Genomic DNA, 25,917 nt, shown 5'->3' with positions numbered 1-25,917 from the left:
ACTCCACTTCTTTTATGCTTGCTGGACTCATAAGGGTAAATTTGCATTACTCACAGTTCTTTTCTTACTCTGCCACCACAGGGAAGCCAGTCCAAAACTACCTGCTCCTTTCTCTTTTTTAATGTAGAAACAGAATGTGAAAAAGTTCTGAGAGATCTGGCTGTGCTACCATTCTTGTACGAGCAACTCAAAAAGTCCAAGATCATTGTGTCTTAAAATATATTTTATTTATCGTGATTGAAATATACAGAGGATAAATGTTGATGCAACAGTGTTTATACATAGAGAGTTATGCTTGGTCAATGAAAGGAATATACCTTATGTAAACTCAATATAAGAAGGAGCCTGTTCTCATGAGCAGCCAAGCCCAGGCTGAAGCTGCCAAGCTTGGGTGCTTGGATCCCGTGAGAACCACTGGGAGCCACATGGATCCCGGTGATGTTGTGGCGCTAAACCCAGCACGGAAACCCAGCTCTTAGCTGAAGTTAAGGGTGCAAATGGACCTTTAACCTGGCTCCCATCATCGTGTTTCAGCGTGAGCTGCTTGCAGCTCATACTGACACAGAGATAGGCGCCTAGAGTGCCTGTCTCCCGGAAGAATCCCCCCGTGGTGCTCGGCACGTGGTGCACTGTTGGATCGTTGGAGGCCAGGACAACGAGTCCTGGCCTCTGTTTACCTGCGCTGCCAGGAGCAGTGCTGAGAGTCCTCCAGCTATCAGTGCTGGCCGCAGGGGCGCAGCTATAATTGAGCGAAAGGGTTCCAAGAACACGGGCCTCAAGCTCCTGAGGGCCCTCCAGCTCCATCCTTCCCTATTTTCTTCATTATCTCCTTCACTCTGGGGGGCCACCAGAGAGAGGGATGAACACGGGCCCCCTCTCTCCTAGCTACGCCCCTGGCCTGGCCGTGTGGGTGTGCAGCTTGTGTGCCTCAGGGGCTCAGAGCAGTCATCTGGGGGAAGATCGGTTGAACCCTGCCTTCCTCCCCACCCGCCCAGCTGTGCACGCAGAGTATATATATATTGTAACAGAAAATACTGTATCACAAAAAAAACTTAAGCTCTTATTGATTAGCTTGTGGGAATGGCTGAATCAGAACTCTCTGCTCCACTTGCAGTTTCTTGTCCATCTGCAGATATCTCATGTCAACATACATAGAGCTTAGGAAGCTACATTATACTGTCAGACCATTGGTGCATGTAGCTCGGTACTGCATACATGACTAACTGCAGTTCTCCAAGGTTTCAGGCATTTGTAGCTGTAGATTGCGTTCGTCTACAACAATAAAGCCCATTGGCCATCCATTGATAGGACACTACCAAAGAACCTTCATAGAACCGTGACCATCTTCAAATGTAACACAGTTCCTTCATGGAAAAAAAACCTCTTTGCAGGAAATTGCAATTGCTCACATGACAATTCCACAACTTGTCTACATATAGCACATGGACTGAGAAGCCATAGTCAATATTATATTGTCTGAAGTACCCCTAAGTTTAGGGGAAGAGTATAAATCTGAAAAGAACCTGAGAAGCTACAGTTCAAAATGATTATTGTCTTGACTTATGCTATAAACACCAGGGGCATAGCAAGGTTGGAGCTGGCTCTGGGACAAAAAGTGAAGATGTCCCCCCTTCTTCACAGAGGTGCTAGAAAAGCAGACGTTGTCACCCAGCTAGTGAGTCCCACTAACCCAGGGACATTTGTCCCCCCACCTTGTTCAATTGTAGCTATGCCCCTGATAGACATATTCATAGTCAATGTGATTAGTCTTCTAATATGTGATTCTACTTCAAGATGCTGAGGCGCTTCATATGACACATGTGAAGCACCTGATGGGGTTCTGCAGGGAGAGCCACAGATGAGCCACAGATGAGCCACAGATGAGCGGCCGCTCCTAGCTGGGCGGCCGGATCGGCCACCCACACGGCTGCTGGCTCCATCACGGAGCTGGCGAGGGCTGTGGGGATCGGGGGCTGCATGGCCCCCGGGAATACCAGGATGCCTTGTGCAAGCGTGCAGGGCATCCCGGAGAGACCCCCGAGCCAGGGAGGCTGCTTGCAGCCTCCCGGCAGGGGTCTCCTCATGTGTTGCCGTGGTGCGGCAGCACACAAGCAACCAAACGGGGTTAGCTTCGCTAACCTTGTTTAATGGGAGGGGTACTTTAGGTGGTTTGCTGCCGAGAGCTGTGCAGCTCCCGTTGCAGCAGATGACCAGGAGAAATTAGGCTAGGCTCCCTTAGCCCGATTTCTCCTGGTTGTGTAAATAGCTTTGCTCTCTCTCTCTCTCTCTCTCTCTCTCTCTCTCTCTCTCTCTCTCTCTCTCTCTCTCTCTCTCTCTCACACACACACACACACACACAATTACTAAACATTCAATAATCATAACTGAAATATCAAAGAAACGATCAATAACACAATGATCAAGATCTAATAAAATATCTAAAGACAAGATTATCAATGGTACTTTTGCAAGAGCAAACAGAATACAACGATCAAGTAGAAAAGCTAAACAATAATGTAACTCTGTAAGATGAGTTTCTGCTGCGCAGAGCAGGTAACAACTAGACCAGTGATCTTCATTGTAAGACTTGGGTGCCAGTGGTAGCCTGCATCAACCTTAAGTGCAGCTCCCTGATATTTATTGGGCCTTTGTAAAGCTTTGGCGAAAGCTGAAGCATAGTTTCTCTGGCACTATGTGGAGGTGACCCTTCTCGACTGTGAAGTGTTGTGTTCTGTCGAGCACTGGGGATCTCCTTTAAGGGGAAAGGAGCCCTGCTTGAGTCCCTGCACCATCTTGGAAGGAGTGTTGTGAAGTGTAGCCCTTCCCAGTATTTTCCTCCTAGAGCTCTAAAGAGGGGTTCCATCTCTCTTAAAGGGCCCTTCCAGCACTGAGAAAAACACTGTGTTGCCCTCACGTGGAGGTCAACACAGTGGGAAATGGCTCTCACACTGAAGGGGTTGTGTTGTGTTGTTGTTGTTGTTGTTGTTGTTTGTTTTGCCAAAGTATTGAAAAATAGTAAAGATCACTGAACTGGACTATAATTGCTTTCTTCAGTCCCAAAGCCAGGAAAGGAGAGAACACTCATCCTCCCAGCATCTTGGGCACAGAATAGGAATAAGATGGATATTAGTGAATTATTGGTCTTCAGGTTTGAGAGCAATTTTGAAATGCATAATTTTTGAGCCAGGTATGAGGGTGTGTCAGTTGCTTGCCCATTAGCCATTTTGAGCCATGGGAATCACATACAAGTTGCTCCACACTGGCTGTAAGTTTACACCTCTGACTTGCAATGGCTGTTGTTTCTCTGAGGCGTGTTGGGTTTCCGTTCACAGCCCTGTCGAATTTCAGTCAGTGGTCTGTCGATACAAGGAAATATAAGGACAAACTTCATGGCCAACACAATGCAAGGGATAATGAGGGAAAGGATATAAACTGCAGGAAGATACCATCGGTATGTGTGGGCATTCAGGAATCTCTTCCCACCATAGACGAGAGTATGGGCAGTGCACAAAACAAGCGTAAGGTAGCCCAGATAGGACTGTGGGGGAAAAACAGAGAAGAAATATCATTGTAAACAATTCAGTTCAATAATGCATGTTGTGTGGAGCACACAGCAAATCAAAGAGGTTTCTAATAATTATCCAAAGTTGTTCTCAATTAAGCAGCCTTCATCCTAGGATCTGTTGGACCAAATGCACTAATGAAGCTCCCTGTGTCCATCTGAAAGTGTCCTGAATGGCACCACTTGGGATTTATTTATTTATTATTATTTATTTATTCTATTTATATACCGCCTTTCCAAAATGGCTCAGGGCGGTTTACAGCAGGATAAAAACAATTTAAACCACTTAACAATTAAAATCAAAACACTAAAAACAGAATAAAACCAATTAAACATGCAAACAGCTAAAAACCTTGGAAAACCAGGGCAACCATTTGAAACAATTTAAAACAGTTAATGTAGTTTAAAAACCCTGGAAGGCCAGGCCAAACAGATAGGTTTTAATGCAAGTAAATAAAGATGCAAGTAAATAAAGGTTTAGTGTGTTATATTGTTACCAGAATGGTGCCACTTGCAGACAGCAGTGTTATGCATTAGAAGTCAGGCATTAAAATAATTAGGTCTGTAAACAAACGTCCCTTCTTGGTATTGGTTAGGAAGGCATGAAATCAACGATAGCAAGGATTAGCAATAGAGCTACATTTGTTTCTTTACAAAATCATCATAACCCACATTTAGGATAGCTTTTGACAAAATATATACCCATACAAATAAGCATACAATTTTAACAGCATGTAATTACAGCAGCATAGGAAAGCCTCACCTATTCATTGATTATTTGAGTCATTTGTTATTGCCTTTCAGGTGGGGCCTCTCAAAGCAGTTCAGTTCACATATAATTAAAAACAGATAATAATCCAGTCTTCTGTATGCTAGAGCTGTCTTTTGCAGGCCCCAATTAAATAGTCTTGTGAAATGGCTGCCATTTATCTATAGCATCCAAAAGCCCACACTGAACTCAGTGGCCTTCGTTCTGAGTAAATGTATATACGAAGAGGAAAGGTTCATTAACTAGCTAATAAGCTCTTACCTGTACAAACCGAAACTCTCTCCAGTTGACGCTGTTGCTGACAGAGGGCAAAGATGTTATTCCCAGGAGGACAAACAGGAAGAATCCCAGGATACCCAAAGAAACGTAAGAGTCACTAAGCCAGCCGTTAACAGTGTTGAATGGATCGGTTTTGTTGTTAAATGCCTAGGGTGAGAGAATTTTTTTTTTTAAAGGAAAAAAGTGAATGATACAGGCCCCTCAAATGTAGGATATAAATAGGAATTGTGCTATTGTTCATGTGTTGAACATAATGAGCTAGTTTGGATACTTTCCCCCGCTATACCAGCCTATGTGTGCCTGTCCTGACATCGTTCCTGGACATCCTGATGTCCTCCAGGTTCATTCTTTTATCACATGGCAGGACAGTTTACCAAATCTCTTCAAGTAGTCCAAATACTAGTTGAAACTAATATTTGAGTGAATGAAGAGCAGAAATTCAGATGAACCACCCCCACTCCCACATGATAAAGGAACATGCCAGGTGCAGTGATCCCTCTGTGTGCATGTGCGTGCGCATGCTCACAAGATTTTTCCTGTCCGCTCAATTCATTTTAGATCCCTCTCTGGTTGAATCAGGCCCTACTCTGAATCCATGTGCGCACACACTGCCTTGATACTACTGCCCAGAACAAAATTCGTTCCGCACACAGATGAAACAAATTAGAAGGAACATTGCCCACGAAGACATCAGGATGTCTAGAAAAGACATCAGGATGCTTTCAGTGCATCACCTTTCTTAATCACATGGGTCAGTTTGGCAGGGGAATATATTGTCCAAGATTGTATAGATGTACATAGAACATAGATTACTAGCCAACCCCGCACAGAGCATCTGTGTGCTCTTTGGGGCTGGCGGCTACTTCTCCCCCCACCCTTCTGCCCCAGTCTCTGCTTCCAGGCCCAGCCGCCTCTCCTCCCCACCTCCACTTCTGCCCCTGCACTTTCTTTCTCCCCTCTTGGGCCTTGCCTCCATGGCTAGGCCGGGCCCGCCACCGCCTCTGGCCTCCATGACCAGGCCCGCCGTGGTGGTGACCAATCCTCCTGGGTGCGCCTCAGCCAATCAGGCGCGTCCGCCGCCCAGCCAATCACCTGGGTGCTGGGATGCACATTCCAAGGCACACCCAGGAGAATTGTATATATAGATATGTGTGTTGCATGTAATGTGTGAAAAGAGCTTCAGTTTGCCAGAAATTGTTTCCATCAAATAAGGGCAATTTATTATACAACAAGTTGTCTGAGATATATGATATTAAATAGGAGAGAGAGAGTATGATCAAGTAGACCAGTCCAAGTATGATCAAGTAGACCAGTTAAGATAAATCTAAAGGTTAGGATTTAAAAAATACTACAGAAAGCTGTACTTTCATATATGAGCATATAAATATTTTTTTCAACAGAGACATATTTTAACGACAAAAGCAATTGTTTGAAACATTGATATTCTGAAGATATTAGAAACAAAAACTCCAGCTTGCATATGCTTCCAGAGAATGGCAAATTGCCAATGGAAATGTTGAAGACAGTTCAACGTTGACAAACATGTTTCAAATGTTTGGTCTTCTTCAGTGGCAAACGTTAATAAAACAACAACTCTGTTTTTTTCAGTCCACACCGCAAAAGATGGAGCACAAGCTAATATTGCCATTCTCCGTGTCCATGTCCAAGTATGATCAGCTGGGCCTTTCCCAGACAGCAGGCTTTACAAAAGGATTAAGAGAGTTACGGGACATATTGTATTTCAATATTTCAATATTGTATTTGCCCAAAAACCTGATGCAAAAAGTGGATTTTTTTTTAACCTTGGATATAAATCGGGCTAAGCTCCAATGCACAATGAAAACCCCAAATCATGTACGGAGTGATTCCTGATAGCTTGAAGGGACCTCTACGTAAATCTGGACAATATGTGCACACCTGCCCTTCCAAAGTAAAATCGCCGTCTGGCAGGGCTCCTGGAGTTTTTTGTTTAATGATCCAAACAATGTGTTGATTTTATTTGTCTGCATTTTTAAATGCCTCTGTGTTACATGTGATAGCACATACCCTAGTGTGCTCTAAGCTGCTATTCCATGTGCCTCATCTGGCTGAGGTCAAATAGGAGTCTACTAGCAGCAGGGCCTTTTTGGTTGTGGCACTAGTTTTACAGAATGCACTAATCTTCAGACACCTCATCAAGGCCTAGCTCTTCAGAAAGACCTTTTGGCCTACCTGATTTTGAACATTTTTTTCTGGTCTTAAGAACAGCCCTGCTGGATCAGGCCCAAGGCCCATCTAGTCCAGCATCCTGCTTCACACAGTGGCCCACAAGATGCCTCTGGGAAGCCCACAGGCAAAAGCTGAGGGCAACTGAGAGGCATCTTGCCTCTGAGGCTGGATGTGGCCTATAGCCCTCAGACTAGTAGCCATTAATAGACCTGTCCTCCATGAATTTATCTAAACCCCTCTTAAAGCCATCCAGGCTGATGGCTGTCACCACATCTTGTGGCAGAGAATTCCATAAGTTGATTACACATTGTATGAAAAAGTACTTCTGTGGGCTTCCTTTCTCTATAAATTGAATAATGTTATACCTTTTGATTTTAATGCTTTTTTGTATGTTCATTCATGTTTTATCAACGTATTTTGATACTGAATTGTGTTATGCCTCATAAAGCATTTTGGGCTTATTTTTAAAAAGTGAACTTTATTTTTTTAAAGCATTTTGTCTAGTTTTCACCCTGGCTTTTAATATATATCTTAATTATTTGAGATACATAACATTTTCAGGATTCCTGACAATCTCACAACCTCCAGGCTCAGCACAGGTCTAGATCAAATTACCTCTTTGGAAAGACTGACATGATAGATTTACATGTAACAGGCGGGAGTGGGGAGGGGGAGGAAAGGGTCAGTCTAGTGCTGTGATGGCGTGCATCTGAACTGGAACCATATTGTGCAATTGTGTGTTTGGGGGTATGTTTTTCTGTCCACAGCCTGAGCCATATGAATGCTGCAGGCTATGCAGTGTGAATGAAAAAGCTAGGAAGTACTTTAGGCTGTGACACAATCCTCTTGATGTGACCAGAAATGTGCTGGGGCTGGAGATCTAGGAGGTTGCCATTAGGGATGTGCTAATCATTTTGGGTACACAACGTTGTACCCAAATCTACCTGTTTTGGGCAATTTGTGGACAAAACAAATTGCTTCTGTGCTAGCTGGCCAGCTTCGGGTCCAAAACAAAATGGCCAGGTTTTTGACCTGAAAAATTTGTAGATTCAGACTTCCATTTTGTGGCAATCTCTCTTATTGTCTCCATTTTGTGTCAGGATTAAAAAAATAAATAAATTCCGCCCTCCTAAGCTTCAGATTGGTGACTTACAGTGTGCAGCAATTGGCTGGTGATTCCCCTTGGTTCCAGATTGGTTTGTTCCCATTCCAATCTTGTGTTGCCAGGGGTGATGGACCCCGCATTGGCTAAGGGAAGAGTCAAAGAAGGGACTAGGGTGGGGGGTGTTTGAAGGAGGGATTTTCAAATGTACTTAAGGAGGCAGCCAGCCACCATTCTGCCTTTCTGCCTCACGGGAGAAGAGAGAGAGAGAGAGCCAGAGGAGCTTTGCTTTGCTTTGCCTGCCTGCTGCCTGGAGTGGATTCTCTGCTTTTTGTTCCTGCTTTCCTGAGTGAGGAAAAGAGAAGAAATTTTTTCCCACCCACTTCCTGCTGCTGAGAGAATCACTGCCAACACCTGCTGTCTGTGCAAATTGATTTGAGTACAAAGTGATTTGTACCTAAATTTACCTGTTTTGGGAGATTTGTGGACAAAACAAATCACCCCTGTGCTAGCTGGCCAGATTTGGACTCAAAACAAATTGGGAGTGATTTGATTTGGGTACAAATTGAATTGGAAAAATTGATTTTTGAACATCCCTAGTTGTCATACTCCCCCACACGGATTGGACCCTCCCTACGACTCTTTCTTCAGATGTCTCCATGGGTAGTCAAATGCAGTATGCCCAATCCTCTGAAAAGCTGCAAAATCCCCAAGGTGGGTGACAAAATGGGGCAATAAACAGCATAACAGCAGCTCACCTGGGTAAGTATGTAGGAGCCGATCCTCCATCTTACGTAATAGCGAATAGGGATAACAAGTGTGTATAAGACGTGGAGGAAAGCATAAGCCAAGGCAACCAAGCCAAGCTGTTTCCTGCAGAGCATCCACTGATCTAGCCAATCTGGGAAGCGGCTGTATTTTGTCCCTCTGTATAACTGGAGGATAGCGGCGAAGATCCCGGGCAAGTAAACCAAAGCGAGAAGGATAAGTGCCACAACAGGGCAGACCCGGTTTGGAATTGTGATGGCAATAAAAAAGACGTAGTCTTTGTTGTTCTCAACGTGAGAATAGATCACATCACGGACCACGCAGTAGAAGAAGAAGAATGCACTGAGGGCAAGGGAGAAATAGATGGGGTATTTCCACATTGGGAAGAGTTGCAAAGGGTAATTCTCAATTTCTTTGGCTGCTAAGAGAGATCCCTTATCCAGCGGAGTCAGGCCAAGGCTTCGGACCATTCCCATCACTTTTTCTTTTGAGTTGCAGTCATCTCCACAGACAAACACCTGCAGCAAAATGCCAAAAAGGAATAGATTGCTTCTGTATTGCCAAGGTGTGTGTTGGTACCTCTGACATCAGTAAGCAGTGCTTGAATTACCTGGGGGTTGGGAAGGGGGGTGGATACAGGGGGCATGGCTCCCATACTTTTTGTAATGGTTCCCTTAGCTACTGTTTGTAACTGGTTATGGGGGAGCTAAGATTAAGATCTGAATAAAGTTTGAGGGACTCGGGGATGATTGTGGATTTCATTAAGGGCCTTCTACCGTCTCCTCAATGTTGAGCAATGGTAGGGGTTGAATTGTTTTTTCAGTTGAGTAAAATGTTCCCCTTTATTACCAGCCCATAAGACAACTGTGCTTTCAGGTTGTCCAGACCAAGGAGGGCAGATGTAAAGAGGTGGAGCAGTTTGTTCAAAAATTTACATCTACAGAATAAGGGATTTTAATATCAAACCCCCTAAATTCCAGAAGAAATGTGTTGCTGGGCAGGAAGGGGAGAGGGGTGCTCTGTGGGGGAAGAAACTAATGGAAGTTTTAATAAATCAATGTTTTAATTAATGGAAGAGCACCCAAAGAAAGAGAGATTAAAATGGTGCAGTCCTGCCTCCACTCAGGCCAGCCAATCAGATTTGTCTGGAAGGGGAGAGAGGGAGAAGCCAGTCCATGCCTGGACTCAGAGCTACTTCAGATAAGCTCAGTAGCGCCTAAACTGGCTACTGCCTACCCCTGGTCCAGATCTGCAGCCTGAAATGGTAAGAGTCCAGTAAAAAAAATAAATGATTACAATGTTCGTAAATGTTAATGGTATCACATTATTATAGTGTTAAAAAAATGTGATGCCATTATAATAATGTGATGCAGTGGCATAGCAAGTCAGAGGTGGCCTGTGGCTAGGATTTCTCGTTGGCCCCCGGCCACAGCAGCGTAGCTCCGCAACCCCTACCTACTGGGCATCCACAGCCGCTGTTGCCATGATGTCACTGCCCTGACATGAACCTATCCCAGCGACAACAGGTGCTGGGGCGGTGACATCATTAGACTGCACTGTGGCCAGCAAAGGGAGGCGAGCTGGCAGCAATGGTGGCAGTGGGGGAGTGGCCCAGCAGGGGCTGCAGAGATGAACTCCACCCCGCTGGACCCACTTGGTGGCCCATGTGCCCTGCAGATGGGTGTTCAATTAACGACCCGCCCCGATGTGATAAGCAGTTCGTCTAGTGAGCCATTGAGTTAGGAAGAAATATGTCTTCACATTTGCAGCCCATTTTAGTGAAAACATGAAGCTACTTTCATCTCATCTTCTCCCACTTCTCCTTCTTTCCTTTCTTTTTTTAAGACGTGGGCACCTTTTGTCCCAAAGCTGTCCTCACCTGTCTGCTTGCATCTAAAGCGCCCGACTGCAGTGCCCATGCTGACACCGTGTTAAATGCTTTGACCACCTTGCTTTCCCGCAGTAGCTGGGCAAGATATTCAGCATTGGATTCTGGGTACTGGTTTATTTTGAGGTTGTTGCTCACGTCCACCAGCACCTTCCCATTAAGAACTTCCTTTAGGTTTTCAAGAAAGCTGTAATGTATTCTGTGGACTGCTATGATGATGATGTCAGATGTTTCTGCAGCTTCTGCATGAGGTAGCACTGTGGCTCCTTGAGGGATCAGTCCAGAGGTCTGGGGATTCCGGCTTCCAAATACGACAGCGTAGCCACACTGCATCAGCTTGTATCCTAGAGATCTCCCAAAATCTCCTGTTCCAAAAATACACACAGTCTCTTTCTTGTTCACCAAATCCACAGTAAGTGGGATCATTGTGATGCTCTTCTCCAGAATGGGCCGGTGTGTCGTTATCTGCTAAGATACAAGATCATATGTATTAAATCACATTATTTATGTAGACTAGGAATAAAACTAGCTGGCCCAGGCGCAGATCATTTGTGTCTCTAGTTCTCCCTTTTTTCTACCCCCTCTTCCCCCCCTTGTTCTTGGCTCTCCACCTTGTTCTTGCCCCCCTGGCTGCTGCCACTTTCCCTCCCCGCTCCTGCCACTGCTTTCTCTCCCCCTCCCAGCAGCCTGCTCGCGAACTCAAGCAAGAGCTGCCACACATGGGATTAACCACGGGTATGTCTTAGTGAATTATATAGATAGATAGGTCTCAAGCCATACTAATCCTCAGTATTTCAGTGTTTGGGATTTCAGAGTCTGAGATATGCAGATCATGTGCCAGTGGAAGAGCACATGATTTGCATGCCGAAGATTCCAAGTTTAGTCCCTGGCATCTCCAGAAGGGGTTGAGAGAGACTCCTGCCTGAAACCCCAGAGAGATTTCTGCCAGTCAGTGTGGACAACAGAGCTAGATGGACCAAAGGTCAATCAATCAATCAATCAATCTTTATTAAGGTCACAGACCAGCATAAAGGTCTGATTCATCAGAAGGCAGCTTTACATATTCATATGTCATGAGGGCGGGCAGGGGGCGGGGTACAGTCTGGGAACTGACAGAAAATGAGAGTGTCTGTGTGGTCAGCTTCTAATGAGTGGGATATGTACATAGTGGTTGCCCTGGATCCAAAATGTGTTTCAAAGAACTTGCCTTCCAGATGTGAAACAGAACTTTTTGTTCTGAACAGTACAGAAGGCCCTAGTTGATTATCTCAGGAGATTGCATTCTCACTATATTGGGCCCTGTCTGCTTCCTTTATATCATAAAGAAACAAGTACATTGGGAACATAGCGAAACCAATCCTTGAGGCATTCTGTAAAAACAACTCTTTTAGAAATACACACCAAGGCGTTGCAAAGAAAGGCGTTAACACTGACTGTGTGCTGTTCAGTTCTTATCATTGCGATGGAACCAGTGTGGTGTAGTGGTTAGTGTGTGGGACTGAAACTCAGAAGACCTGAATTCAAATCCGTGTTCAGCCCTGAAACTCATCGGGTGACTTTGGACCAGTCACATATCTCAGCCGAACCCACATCATAGAGTTGTTGTGAGGATATAAATAACAACAACAACAACAACAACACTGATAACAAAATTCTAGCATCCCATGTCCTTGGGAAGGACTCGCTGTCTGGATAAAACAAACCAGTCAATAACATCTGTTTGACTGTGCAAACAAGAAATAACAACAACAACAACAACAACAACAACCTCTTTACTGGGAACAGCCTACATTTTGTGGTGATACCTATAACAACAATAGTGATAACAAAATTCTGGCATCCCAGGTCCTTGGGAAGGACTCGATGTCTGGATAAAACAAACCAGTCAATAACACCTGTTTTGACTGTGCAAACAAGAAATAATAATAACAAGCCGACCCCCGCACAGAGCATCTGCGTGTTTTTTTGGGCTGGCTACCTCTCTCCCCCCTGCCCCAGTCTCCGGCCGGGCCGCTGCCGGCCTCTGCGTTCGGGCCAGGCCCGCCACCGCCGGCCTCCGCGACTGGGCCAGGGCCCCCGCCACCGCCGGCCTCCCCGGCCGGGCCAGGCCCACCGCTGCCCTGGCCTCCATGGCCCGGCAAGGCCCGCCGCCGCCTCTGTCCTCCACCACAGACACGCCTCAGCCAATCAGGTGCGTCCCTCCGCTCCGCTGCCCAGCCAATCAGCATCCCCACAGAGGCTGAGGCACGTCTACGGGGATTAAATATATAGATAACAACAACAACAATTGGAGAAAATAACTAAATTCAAAGACCTTCAGATTGAAATTGAGTGGCTCTGGAAAAAGAAAACAATAGTGGTGCCAATAGTTGTTGGTGCTCTTTCTTGGTGCAGTACCAAAAGAACTTGAATATCATCTTGACACCTTGGGCATCAATAGAATTACAACACATCAACTACAGAAGGCCACACTAACCGGGACAGCACGGATACTACGAAGATATCTTTAATTTTTCTTTAGTTATTCTAGACCTTTGGAAAGGTCCAGTAGGAATTCCAGTCAATAACATCTGGTAGACTGTGTGTAAATAGCATAATAATAATATTATAATAAAAAATCAAACCATTTACACCATCCTAAAGTTTTTGGAGAAAGAACAGGATGCAAATGGCATCTGGGTAAGGCTGGGAGAGACTCCTGTCTGAAACCTTGGAGAGACACTGCCAGTCAGTGTAGAGACAATACTCAACTAGATGGACCCATGGTCTGACTTGGTATAAGGCAGCTTCCTAAGTTCCTAAAACATGACCAATCTTATCTTCTGAAGAATCACGGTTCTTGGGGCCAGAAACAACTGCTTCTTCAAATTGGCTTATTCTGTACTGGCTTACGGAAAATAAAACAATCCATACTGGCTAAAACACTTGGGGCAAATGTGCACATAACCCCTTAGTAAACAACAGAAAACCATAGCTGTAGTTATGTCAAAACCCTATCTAACCACTAGATGGCAGTATGGATTTGTTTTGCGGCATCGTTTTATCTGTTTGGGGTTTTGGTGGGTTTGCGTGACCCTGAGCATTGCTTGCTGTAAAAATGAGAATACTAAAGAAATATATTTGGTTCTCTTATGGGGAATAAACACTATAGAAATGCAATAAATAAGTATAAAACATTTACTGTGCACTGAATTTTTACTAACTATAGCTTTATTACCTTCCTGTTTCCACCAAAATTGGAATAAAAATAACAGAATATAGTGGCCAGGGTAGATGTATATTCTGCAAGTGGTGATGGTAAAGTCGCGAATCTTTCATTCCAGAGGTCAGTATTGACTCTGTTATGGCTGTGTCCTGTGCAAGCCTTTTTCAAAGGAGTGGAAACTGTTTTGGGGCACCATGCTGGCTGGAAGGCCAACCCCCAAACACGGCGACTTATTTATTTGGACACATTTGTATCCTCCCCACCTTTCCCCAAACACACTTTGTCCGTTCTAGGCACAATCTACAACAGAGCTCTGAATTACAGGATGGCATTCTATGTTTTGCATTTGGGGCCTATTTCTTTTTAAGCTTGTCAATCAATGGAAGAAACCATTATTTCATTCATCAAATTCATGGAGAGTATGAACATAGTACACCTACGTAAATAGGCATATGACTAAAACAGTAGCTTTGAAGGGGGAAAGGCTTGCTGGCTTTTCTCTGTTTTTTGGCAGAATTTAGAGAGCTGCCTTATATTGAGTCAGACCATTGGTCCATTTAGCACAGCCTTGTCTATAACAGTGATCTTCACGATTTTTCAAGCGGGGGCCACGTTCGCAAAAAAACCCCACCAATGTGAGAGCTATTTCCCACGGTGCTGACAGTACTGTGCTTTTCTCAGTGCAGGGAGGGCCCTTTAAGAGAGAGAAAGACCTCTACGGGGAAAATGAGCTCTGCATGGTGAGAACGGTTGTGACAGCAGTTCTCCAAGGGGTCCTTCCCAGCTGTACCTGGAGATGCCAGGGTTTGAACCTGGCATCTCTTTTCCATCTCTGCATGGAAAGCAGATGCCCTGGGGTATGGAGGGGTATAGCCTCCGCTGGGGTATGGCTCCCATCCAGGGCATATATATTTTATACAATCAAGGGACATAGCAAGGTTGAAGTTGGCCCTGGAACATAAAGTTAAGATAGACCCCTGTCCCTCTGTTGCTTAGCTAGTGGGCCCCCATCTCCTCAGGGGCCTGAGGATATTCTATTATAACAATGCCCCTGGTACCATCTTGTATATGTATATTTGGACTTCGACTTAGAATAGAAGTAATATTCCCTTCCGGGTGAAACTGAAAAGGGAATACCTCTTCTGCTGATGGAGCTTTCTCATCTGCAGTTCTTTTTTAAAGTTTTTTTTTAAATTTAACATATTTTTATACTGCCCAAAACTTACGTCTTTGGGTGGTTTACAACAAAAACAGAAAAGTTAAAACATTAGTTAAAACAGATAAATGACAACAAAGAAATTAAAACATTGGTTAAAATAAATGACAGCAACAAGTTTAAACATTACAACAATTTAAAACCTTAAAACAATATTTTAAAACATAGTTAAAACTATTAAAATGGTATTTAATTAAAAGCCTGGGTGAACAAATGTTTCTTTAAAGATATTTTTTAAATTGTCAGAGATGGGGAGGTTCTTATTTCAGCAGGGAACGCATTCCAAAGCATCGGGGCAGCAACGGAGAAGGCCCGTCCCCGAGTAGCCACCGGATGAGCCGGTGGCAACTGCAGAAGGACCTCTCCTGATGATCTCAATAGTCAGTGGGGTTCATGACGAAGAAGACGTTCTCTTAAATACCCAGGGCCCAAGCCATTTAGGGCTTTATAGTTTATAAACAGCACCTTGTATTTTGCCCGGAAACATATTGGCAGCCAGTGTAGCTCTTTCAATACAAGAGTAATATGGTCTCTCTGAGAAGACCCAGAGACCAACCTGGCTGCCGCATTCTGGACCAACTGTAGTTTCTGGACTAGACACAAAGGCAGCCCCACATAGAGTGCATTATAGTAATCCAGTCTGGAGGTTACCAGCATATGTACCACTGTCCTGAGGTCATTTATCTCAAGAAATGGACGCAGCTGGCGTATCAACCGAAGCTGATAGAAGGCACCTCTGGCCACCGCCTCAACCTGGGACACCAGGTGGAGGCTCGGATCCAGAAACAGCCACAGACTGCGCACCCCCAGACTGTGCATATATTTGTATTATTCACTTTTTAAAAATGTGTTGTTCAATTGAACAGCGATTATTTTTAGTTAATTAAAAATGACTGGTTTTTAAAATCTATTTAAAAAGTAAAGGCTGGGAAGTCTAAATGGAACATAGGAACATAGGAAGCTATCTTCTACTGAGTCAGACCATTGGTCCATCTAGCTCAGTATATCATCTGCAGACTGGCAGTAGCTTCTCCAAGGCTGCAGGCAAGAGTCTCTCTCAGCCCTATCTTGGAGATGCCAGGGAGGGAACTTGGAACCTTCTGCATGCAAGCATGCAAATGCTCTTTTCAAAGCGGCCCCATCCCCTGAAAGGAATATCTTACAGTGCTCACATGTAGTCTCCCATTCAAATGCATACCAGGGTGGACTCTGCTTAGCAAAGGGGACAATTCATGCTTGCTACCACAAGACCAGCTCTCCTCTTGGTACCCCTCTCCATCAATTAACTCCTGAGGTGACACATCTTGGTTGCTATTACAGGTGACAGAGGAGAAGATGGACAGGTCTGACCCATGGAGTGCATTCAGCCAGAGAGCTCTGTGCAATCCAATTCAAAAGCATGGGTCACCAATTCGGTTCAGTAGAGCTCGCACAGGAGAACTACCTGGTGGATTATGACCCATGGACCAGGCCAGATCAGCCCATCTCCCTCTCTGCAGTCTGGAAAGGTTGCCCCAATATTTTCTTTTTATAACTGACCCATGTCAGGCATCCAAATATCTGACTCTCTGCCCCCTGAATGTATCAGAATCCAAGGTTGGATTCTGATACAACCTTGGCCTTGTCTATATATCCCATAGAATAAAATGTTAATTAGGTGGCTTGAAGTGGAAAGGAAACCTGATGCTTGCACATCACTGAGAGAAGGTTGTGTATAGTCCTTTTTACATATAGACAAGCTAAAGACCTTTTTGTTCACTCAGGCCTTTTAAATTTTGATTTTCAAATAGTTTTAAAATTGTTTTGTATTGTATTTTGTATTTCTTTTTTCCCTTTTTGGTCTGTTATCATTTAATGTGTAGTGTGTTTTTATTTCATGTTTTAGCAATAGCACTTACACTTACATTTATATACCGCTCTATAGCCGGAGCTCTCTAAGCGGTTTACAACGATTTTAGCATATTGCCCCCAACATTCTGGGTACTCATTTTACCAACCTCGGAAGGATGGAAGGCTGAGTCAACCTTGAGCCCCTGGTCAGGATCGAACTTGTAACCTTCTGGTTACAGGGCGGCAGTTTTACCACTGCACCACCAGGGGCTCTTTTTAATGTTGTGTACAATTTGTTATGAGGCAGCTTCCAAGTAAAATTTTATTATTAATTATATTATTATGCTATTTACACACAGTCTAATTGATATTATTAGACTGGATTGTTATTGACTGGATTTGGTACTTTAATTATCGGGCCCTTTCCAAGGGTCTAGGATAACTAAAGAAAAAAAAAAGATAGCGTCGTAGTATTTGTGCTGTCCTGAGTAGTGTGGCCCTCTGTAGCTGATGTGTTGTAATTTTATCAATGCCCAAGGTGTCAAGATGGTGTTCAAGTTCTTTTGGTACTGCACCAAGGGCACCAACAACTATTGGCACCACTACTGTTTTCTTTTTCCAGAGCCACTCAGTTTCAATCTGAAGGTCCTTGTATTTAGTTATTTTCTCCAGTTGTTTTTCGCTGACTCATCTATCCCCTGGGATTGTAATATCAATTATCAGAACCCAATTCTTCTTGATGACTGTCAGATCTGGTGTATTGTGCACTAAATGCCTATCAGTTTGTATTCTAAAATCCCAAAGGATTTTTGCCTCCTCATTTTCTGTGACCTTCTCAGTTGGATGATTCCACCAGTTCTTGCATGCTGGCAATTTGTAATTCTTGCAAAGGTTCCAGTGGATAACCACAAGGACTTTATTGTGTCTTTCCTCATAATCAGTCTGTGTGATTTTCTTACAACGTACAAGGTGCTCAAATGTCTCATCCGCTTCCTTGCATAACCGACACTTACTGGCTTTCTGTGTCTTATCAATTTTTGCTTTTATAACATTTGTTCATAGTGATTGTTCCTGGGCTGCAAAAATGAGACCACCTGTTTCTTTCTTCAGTGTCCTCTTTTTTAACCACTGCCATGTTGTGCTATTGTTGACTGTATGTCATTAAAGAACTGACTATGCAGTGGTTTGTTGTGCCATTTTTCTCATTGATTCCTCATCTGCTGTTTTTTGTATTCATCCTTTGAGTCCTTTGTTTTCAACAGTCCTGTCTTACTCACTTCCCGTAGCATTTCTTCTTGGCTTTCATTGATGTATTCCACCAATGCTCATTTTTCTTCTTCAACAGACTGTCTGACTTGCAACATTCCACGTCCACCTTCATTTCTTGGCAGGTACAGCCTATCAACATCATTTCTTGGGTGCAGGGCATGATTTGATGGTCAATATTTTCCTGGTTTTCTGATCCAGAGCATCCAATTCTGCTTGTGTGCAATCAACAACAATACCTGCTGTATATCAGATTACAGGAATTGCCTATGTGTTGATTGCTTTGATAGTGTTACCACCATTAAGTTTGGACTTCAGTATCTTTCTTACTTGCCTGATATATTCCTTACTAACTTTGGTCTTCATTTCAGCATGCTTGATCTTGTCACTTTGGAGAATGCCCAAATACTTATAACTTTCCACAGTTGACAGACTCTTTATGTTGTTTCTGTTTGGCATCTCAGTTCCTTCACTAGTTGTCGTATTTCCTTGATTTACTGCCAATACAGCACATTTGTCCAGTCCAAACTCCATTGCGATATCACGGCTATAAATTCTAAGCATATTGAGTAATGACTCAGTTTCAGATGGTGACTTCCTGTAAAGCTTTAGATCATCTATGTAAAGAAGATGGGAAAGCTTAACTGATGTTTTTGAAATTTGGTATCCATGGTTTGTTTTGTTCAAGATAATGGATAATGGATAGCGGAATTAGGGAGATTACAAAAAGTAAAGGCGATGATGAGACTTCTTGAAATATTCCTCTCTGGGTATTAATTTCTCCCACTTCTCCGTTTACTAGTAAATGAGTCTTCCATGTATTCATTGCCTTCTTCTTCTTCCTATTATTATTATTATTATTATTATTATTATTATTATTATTATTATTATTATTGATCCCATCCACATAATTACTGAAGATGCTCCGAGTATTTGCTATTTGGGGGGAGGGAATATGTCAATATGTGCTAAGGAAGCAGAGCAACATCCCCCATCTTCTTTTTCTGCATCAGAAGGCAACAAAGTACAATAAAATGCAGGGAATGAAGCCTGCAAGAGTTGCAATCTGGTGATCTTCCTTCCCTCAATTCAGGCTGCAGGCCAAGAATGTTTTTGCATTGCTATCAGTCTGAATGGACAGAACAGGTGAAGTTACTGTCCCTGCTGAATGTCTGTCTGGAAATTTTCTATGATAGGTGATTATTTTGATGATATATTAGAGTGATATCTCCATCAAGTGAAACTGCACCTGTTGAATTTCTGTCTGTGCTTATCCTGCTTGACGCTGAGCTGAAAGACTGAGGCAAAGCAATTGATCATGTGAACTTCTGTAATATGTCGTACACAGATGTCTATACACATGTACATCTTTGAGTGTGAATGTGCTCATTTTAAAAGTGAACCTGGCCACAGACTCCTCAAAGGCAGGGCACAGATAGTGTATTGAATTTAATGTGTCAATAACTGTACGTGCTGTACAGATCTGTACATGCATATATCACACACAGTTTGAGCGTACATTGAACATAACATGCAAATATGGTGCTGGTGCCTAGTTTACTAATTGTGAACTAATTTATTGTCAGTAAATTAGTTTCACTTGTCTAGTGATATGTAATTGTCTTTGTTTGGATTTCTAATAAGCCACTTTCCTTTGGCACCTGCATTGATAACCGTTCTTGATAACATCTTCAAATTAACTTGCTTGTTTAGCAATATCCTAAAATGGGAGGGACAGATTGCACAAACCATACAAAGCCAAGAGGCACAAAACAAGTGGCAAATTAGACACATGCAAAAACCTATTGATGTGTGCCGTGTAGGTTTAACCCAGTACATTTACTGTAAACACTGGACCTTTGGGTGAAATGCTCGAGCAGCTGGTACCTTCCTTTGGTTCCTAGGTTTGTGACATATCTACTATGAAGAATGAGAAAGCAACATGAAATGCAATATGCATGTTTAGGACACAATTCTACATTTTAGGTTTGAACACCAGCTTAAGAAAGATATACAATAACTAATGTTATGCAATACCTGCCTTCAAGGCAGAATTGAAGTTGATGAGCATATTAGCATATTTGGTACCTCGTGTGCAGCTTCATGGATATTGTGCTTGACTAAATAGTAAAGAGTGGCTGCCAGTCAGACAAAGTTACTCATGGGTAGTCCCACTGAAATTAATGGGATAAGTTACTCATAATTAACTTATCCTATGGGTAACTTAGTCTGGCTGTCGCCCAGTGAAAATGTAGTACTAGTTGTTTCTTTTCCCCTATTTTTTATTTTTTTTATTTTAAAAAATGTATACCACACCTTATAATTGTATGAATATTTTCAAGATGACTTAAAAACACACAGAGAATAGAACAGATATGACACTGTTACTAAAAATACATCTTGGAACTGCAGTAAAACAATTTACAAACTGATAAATTAAAATAGTAGCATCAGATTTACTTTACAATAAAGCCTGGGCAAAACCCCACAACAAAACTGTAGATTGGGATGGCCAACCTGAACCTCTCCAGCTGTTATTGGACTACAAACCCCATCATGTCCAGCCGCAACTGCAAAAACAGGAAGAGCCTTGGGTTGGCCCCTCTTGCATTAGATTGAGTGCCCAATGAGCAGGGCTGGCGAGAACATCCTAGAGTTGGAGAGGACTTTCTAGACTTGGGGCACAACTACACAGAAGGCCCTATCCCCAGGAACCACTGATAGGAAAGATTCCCAAATTATCATACTTGAGGTTTTTTGCTCGTAGTTCCAGCCATCCTGTTGGAATATTATTTGCAATTTGCTTTCAACAGCCAAAAAAGCACGATTGGTTTGCACAGCACTTGGCTGGCTGTGATACACGCCCTATCAATGGTACTTGCAGTTGTTGGTAGATGCCCCCACGCCTTGGGGATATTTTATGATGACACTGCCTAGAAGGAGTGTCTCAATGGGGAGGGGAAACCAGGCCAAGGCCGTAAGCCAGATGTCTTGAGAAGTGTAAGTGGGAAATATAGCACTTGGAAGCAAATCAGAATCTTTGGGGTTAAAGTAACACATTTACCCAGATATGCCTTTGTGTGTGTGTATGAAAATAAAGTGAGCTACATGTTTACAATACTGAAAAAAATATCCTCTTTAAAAAAAAATCCACTAACATCATTTTCTTGTTTTTTCCTCATTTATACTTCCCTCCCCCAGTACTGCTACAGTACATTTGGAAGACATATACTCACCTTAAAAAAAAAAAAAATTTTTTTTGCTGTGAATTATAATGATCTATTATGAAGCCCACACACAAAAGCATAAACAAATATGAATAACCAAAAGGCGAGGATGGTAATGCAGCAAATTCTCAATGCAATTTTTTTTTAAGGGAGCAAGGTTTTTTGTGTGTGCAGATACTTTCAGCAAAAGGTCCTGTGCTATGAGTTCTGACAGAGCAGATAAAACGAATCCTTAGAGGTGATAAATCCTCCTGCAAAGAGTGCAGCACTATTCTGCTTCTCACATCCCTACCTTTTATCAGGAGAACACTAAAGCTGCCTGGAGGTTCTTCAGGCACATGAAGTAGAGGCCTAAAAAGATGTGCTTAATGTTGTCTAAATCATAACAAAGTACGGAGAGAGCTGCAAATCTCATGGCTTCGACCTGTTCCATAAATACATAAGACCAGGCTTAAAAGTTGAGTCATTTCCTTTGCATTTTCAGGACTGTTGAACTGTTCAGAGTTTAAAAGTATCAAACGTTAATCCAGTCCAGTCAAGTGCACAGTGAATTAGAAATGAGTCCATGAAATACAGGGAGTTTCAAAGGTGGAGCAGGCTTTAAGTATCAAGGGCTGAATGGAAAAGGATACACACTCATGCCAACAGGGTGTAAGTTGTACTGCTGGCTTGAAAGGGATATGAAATTGGCGAGGAGGGTGCGTGGTCAGTTAGCTTTTATTAACTGAGCCTTTGTTAGGGCAAAATGTGCAGACTTTCATGTTACACTGAGCTATTCATCCAACAAAATGAAAAGATAGCTAATTCTCAGCAACGTATATAACCAGATTGGGAAAGTGTGGAAGCCCTATTCATCTTCAGGGGCTTAACCTAAATCTTATTCAGGCATTACATTGTATATGTGTATTATCTGTATGTATTACATGTTTTTGTGCCCTCTTCCGATGTTATAAAAGCTGACGATTCTGTACGTATGTAAAGTGTCCTGAAGCCCTGCCCCCATTCTGATATGCTAAGAACCACCACCCCTGTTGTGATTAGTTACAGCATTTGTCCGCAGAGAAACGCTGTGTTCATGGTCAGATGCTTCACGTGGCAGAATCACAGGAAGAATCTGCCCATGACTACAGTGTTTGTCTCTGTGGACCAAGGGTGGAGCCACCATTGGCCGAACGGGTTCAAAAAACCTGGGCCACTGCCCCCAGGGGCCATGCCTCGCAGCCCCAGATATACCCCCTGAATCTGACCTCAGAGGCGGGGAAAAGTTATTTCACTGTCCCATTTGGGAGGGAGACCACGCCCCCGCATTTGACATCTGACACAGAGGGTGTGGCTAGCTGCCCCCCTGCGCCTGATGTCAGATATAGGGGAGAGGGACAGGGCCCCCAGTGGTGGCTGAACACGGGCCGCCACCACCCTCCCTCTGCCACTGTTGTGGACATATGCTATATCCATGGACAGGGAAAGGACTCAAAGTGTGCTCTCAGAGATGGTGTATATGAGTACAGGATCTCCAGTTTTTATAACATCTGAAGAGTGCTGGCGAAAATAATGCGGTCATTAGAAAAATGAACCTGGGTTCAGTCCCCTCTAATGCAGGGGTGTACTACTGTATGTGCATTGAACATAATGTATAAATAAGTGTACATGCTGCACAGATCAGTGCACACATATACTGTACACAGATTGTACGTGCATTGAACATAATGTGTAAAAGGGCTTTAGAGATGCACCAATCAGGCCAGAAACTGTGTAAAGTGTGAATATAGTCCTATTTATGTGTTATATTCAGTGTGCATTATTTTGCTGTCTGGCTGTTTTTGTTTGTATTAAGCCATCCGAGACTGGGGGTTTTAAAGTGCTACTTAGTAGGGTAATTGTATGTTTGCAAATATTTACGACCAGTGTACATTGCCCCAGGGCAAGCAGCCACCTTATCCATGATTCTGGGTGTGCTAGTTTAGTTAAGCAGTTGTGCTAATTGCAAGCCATAATGTCTTGCACGTCTTCTGGCTGCAGACACAGCTGCCCAAGAGGACGCAGGTCATAATGACATCTGTGCCAGGCAGCTGAAATCCCTCGGGTTCCAGTTCACAGCTGACTCTGACTCAGAAACATTCTCCTTGATGTCGCAACTGGGTGTTCTTTCCAGTCACTGCTGGTAAGGTGCCCACAAAAACAGATGTTGGCATTGATCAATGCAAGGTATTGTGAAAGAACTTCCAGCATGAATGGAGCCTCTGTAGAACAGCAAAGTATTGGTTGATCAGCAAAAGAATGCTGGCCATCTATGGTTAGGACATTGGGATATTTTACAGGATCATGGGCTCCATCTCTACTCTCCTCCACTCACTTGGATGGCGTTTCCCACCTATACTCAATTGTGTAGTGTTGCAGGGACGCAGCCCCAGGATTCCCCCCCCCTCCAGGGTCTCAGCAGAAACACAAAGCCCTTTGCTTCCTAAATGGGAATAATACTATGAGCCTCTTCTCACAATTAGTGAGAAGGGCTAAAGGGTGGGCTATGGGGAAGGTGGGTCAAACGTACCTTCCCCACAGATGATCAATGAAGTGTTGCTGGGTGCTCTTCTCACGCACTCAGACAATGCCCGGTGCACAGAGGCAGCTGAGAGGGCCGGGGGCTAGGATGTGTGTCCCGGCCCCTGGAAATATGATGATGCACCGTTCGAGTGCATGGTGCATCATTGAGTCCCCACTCCCCAGGCTTCCAACAGTGTGGCAGCCACGGCTGTGAGCAGTCGTGGCTGCCACATGATTTAAAAAAAAAAACACCCAGGTTTAAGGGAGCACTTGTTCCCTTGTTCCGTTTTAGGGGTAGGCTTCACACGTGGGTTTGCTGCCGTGTTGCCAATGGGATCGGGCTTGATCCCAGTGGCGCACATGTGCGTGCAAAACCAGCTTGGGCTCCCTTAGCTCATTTTTTGCACACGTGTATGAATAGCCTCCATATGCACCAGAATCCAAGATTAGGTCCCCCCACCCCAGGTTCTTTTTATATTAGAAATCAGGGGCTCATCTTCTTGCATTCGGGTAAATATCGGTTTGCTGCTCTTGGTATTCCAAGAGTTTATGACATAATTGAATATTGGAATACAATTGATTTTATTACCATTCTTCCTGAATTCTGTTACAAACTGTTTACATAGGAAAAGAATAGGATGAATACTACTACTACTACTACTACTACTACTTATATACTGCATTTTTTATACTGCTGTTCAGGCAAACGTCACAAAACAGTCTACATGAAAATATTAAAACAATAAGCAGCAATTAAAGAAATTATACAACAGAACTCCAAAGACCAGCAAGAAACCTTTTTTTAAAAGCCAGGTCCTGTCACTTTTAAAGCTGGGAATCTGACTGCCTGTTCCGTTTTTATCCTGTTTCCCCTCAGAGCAAGATGGCTCTTCAGTACTCCTGGGATGGCATGAGGGAGAGAGGGATGCCTCAGCCAGAACAACTAGGAGCTGGGTGAGGGCTTTTTTGAAAGGAAAATTTAGAACAGCACAAGGGTGTGTGAGTGAAATTTGTGTGTGCAGCATGTGCTACTACAACACACCTGAACATTTTCCTTTCTGTACACACATACTTTGCTGCCTAGTCACACTCCATGACATTATCAGCCTACACAGAGTAAGAAAAAAAAAAATCCTCCGAACATTTAAAAAAACACACAACCATAATAAAACAATTACAATTTAATTTGAATTTAGCACACACACATTCCTGGATATCCCACATATAGTGTCTTCCAGTAGCAAATGGATAACAAGAAAGCTGTCATTTAAAAACCCATGTCCTGGAGGTAAAATTTAACATGGTTTAATTTTTTTTAAAAAAACATTGCACCCATTTTTCATTCTTGCATAGAAATACTTGGCAATCATGCACTGGTATTGCAGAAAATAAAGGGGCTTTAGCCCACAATTCCACTGAAACGGGAACAAAACCTGCCCACTGATTGAGATGCTAGATTAATAGTGCCTTATCTGTGGTGACAGGCGGATGGCAGGTGGTTTTGCTGCCAAATAAGTGGTATTTTCTGTGCTGCAGCAGTCTCATCTGGCCAAAAGTACTGCCCATCACAATTATGGGTCCTTTGATGATGTTCATAAAAGAAAATTAATTTCTGGAACAAGGGGCCCATATATTGATGCAGGTCCCTTAATACAAAGTTAGGGCTAGTCCTTTCAAAGCCCTAGAAATCATCTCATTCTTTAACATGTTAAAGTGCACTACTGATTAAGTTAAAGAGCAGGTTAGCACATGCAATTCCTCTGTGTCTTTCCCCTTGCATGTTTTTTGAGTGGCACATGAGAACAAGGAAGTGTTCTTCTGCTCTTTTCCATTCCTCATAAGGCGTCCAGGTGCGGGTGCACATCAAACAAGGCTTTTAACTTCCCCTGCTCAGTCCTTTCTGACAATGCATCTCCATTCTCTGGCATCTCCATGCAGCTCTTAAGTCCTCTGAGTGCCGCATAATATCACCTCTTGTGCTCTAAGATCAAAAACATTCTTCTTGCATAGTCTCACAAACCACAGATGGGTTGAAACAGTGAGAGCTCACTCAGGA

General features: G+C 43.3%; 1 protein-coding gene across 7 annotated transcripts in view; it reads right to left on the bottom strand.

The window, feature by feature from the left end:
- Positions 1-205: 205 nt before the first annotated feature.
- STEAP4 (STEAP4 metalloreductase) overlaps positions 206-25,917 on the bottom strand; it is a 129,043-nt gene continuing 103,331 nt past the window's right edge. For 2 of the 7 annotated variants that reach the window (XM_053265958.1, XM_053265955.1), the window contains 4 exons: positions 10,568-11,044; positions 8,679-9,206; positions 4,593-4,757; positions 206-3,538 (listed from right to left, as the gene is read on the bottom strand). In XM_053265958.1, coding sequence (XP_053121933.1) covers positions 3,272-3,538; positions 4,593-4,757; positions 8,679-9,206; positions 10,568-11,002 — 1,395 coding nt within the window. In that variant the 5' untranslated portion in view covers positions 11,003-11,044 and the 3' untranslated portion in view covers positions 206-3,271. Of the gene's footprint in view, positions 3,539-4,592; positions 4,758-8,678; positions 9,207-10,567; positions 11,045-11,977; positions 12,027-12,554; positions 12,733-25,917 lie in introns of those variants that run through there. The other 5 variants (XM_053265954.1, XM_053265952.1, XM_053265953.1 and 2 more) reach the window with 5 other exon arrangements.

Source organism: Hemicordylus capensis, chromosome 6 (assembly GCF_027244095.1).
Source record: "Hemicordylus capensis ecotype Gifberg chromosome 6, rHemCap1.1.pri, whole genome shotgun sequence".
Lineage (NCBI taxonomy): Eukaryota > Metazoa > Chordata > Lepidosauria > Squamata > Cordylidae > Hemicordylus > Hemicordylus capensis.
Note: the sequence above shows the minus strand (reverse complement) of the source record. Positions and strands in the feature narration are given on the sequence as shown.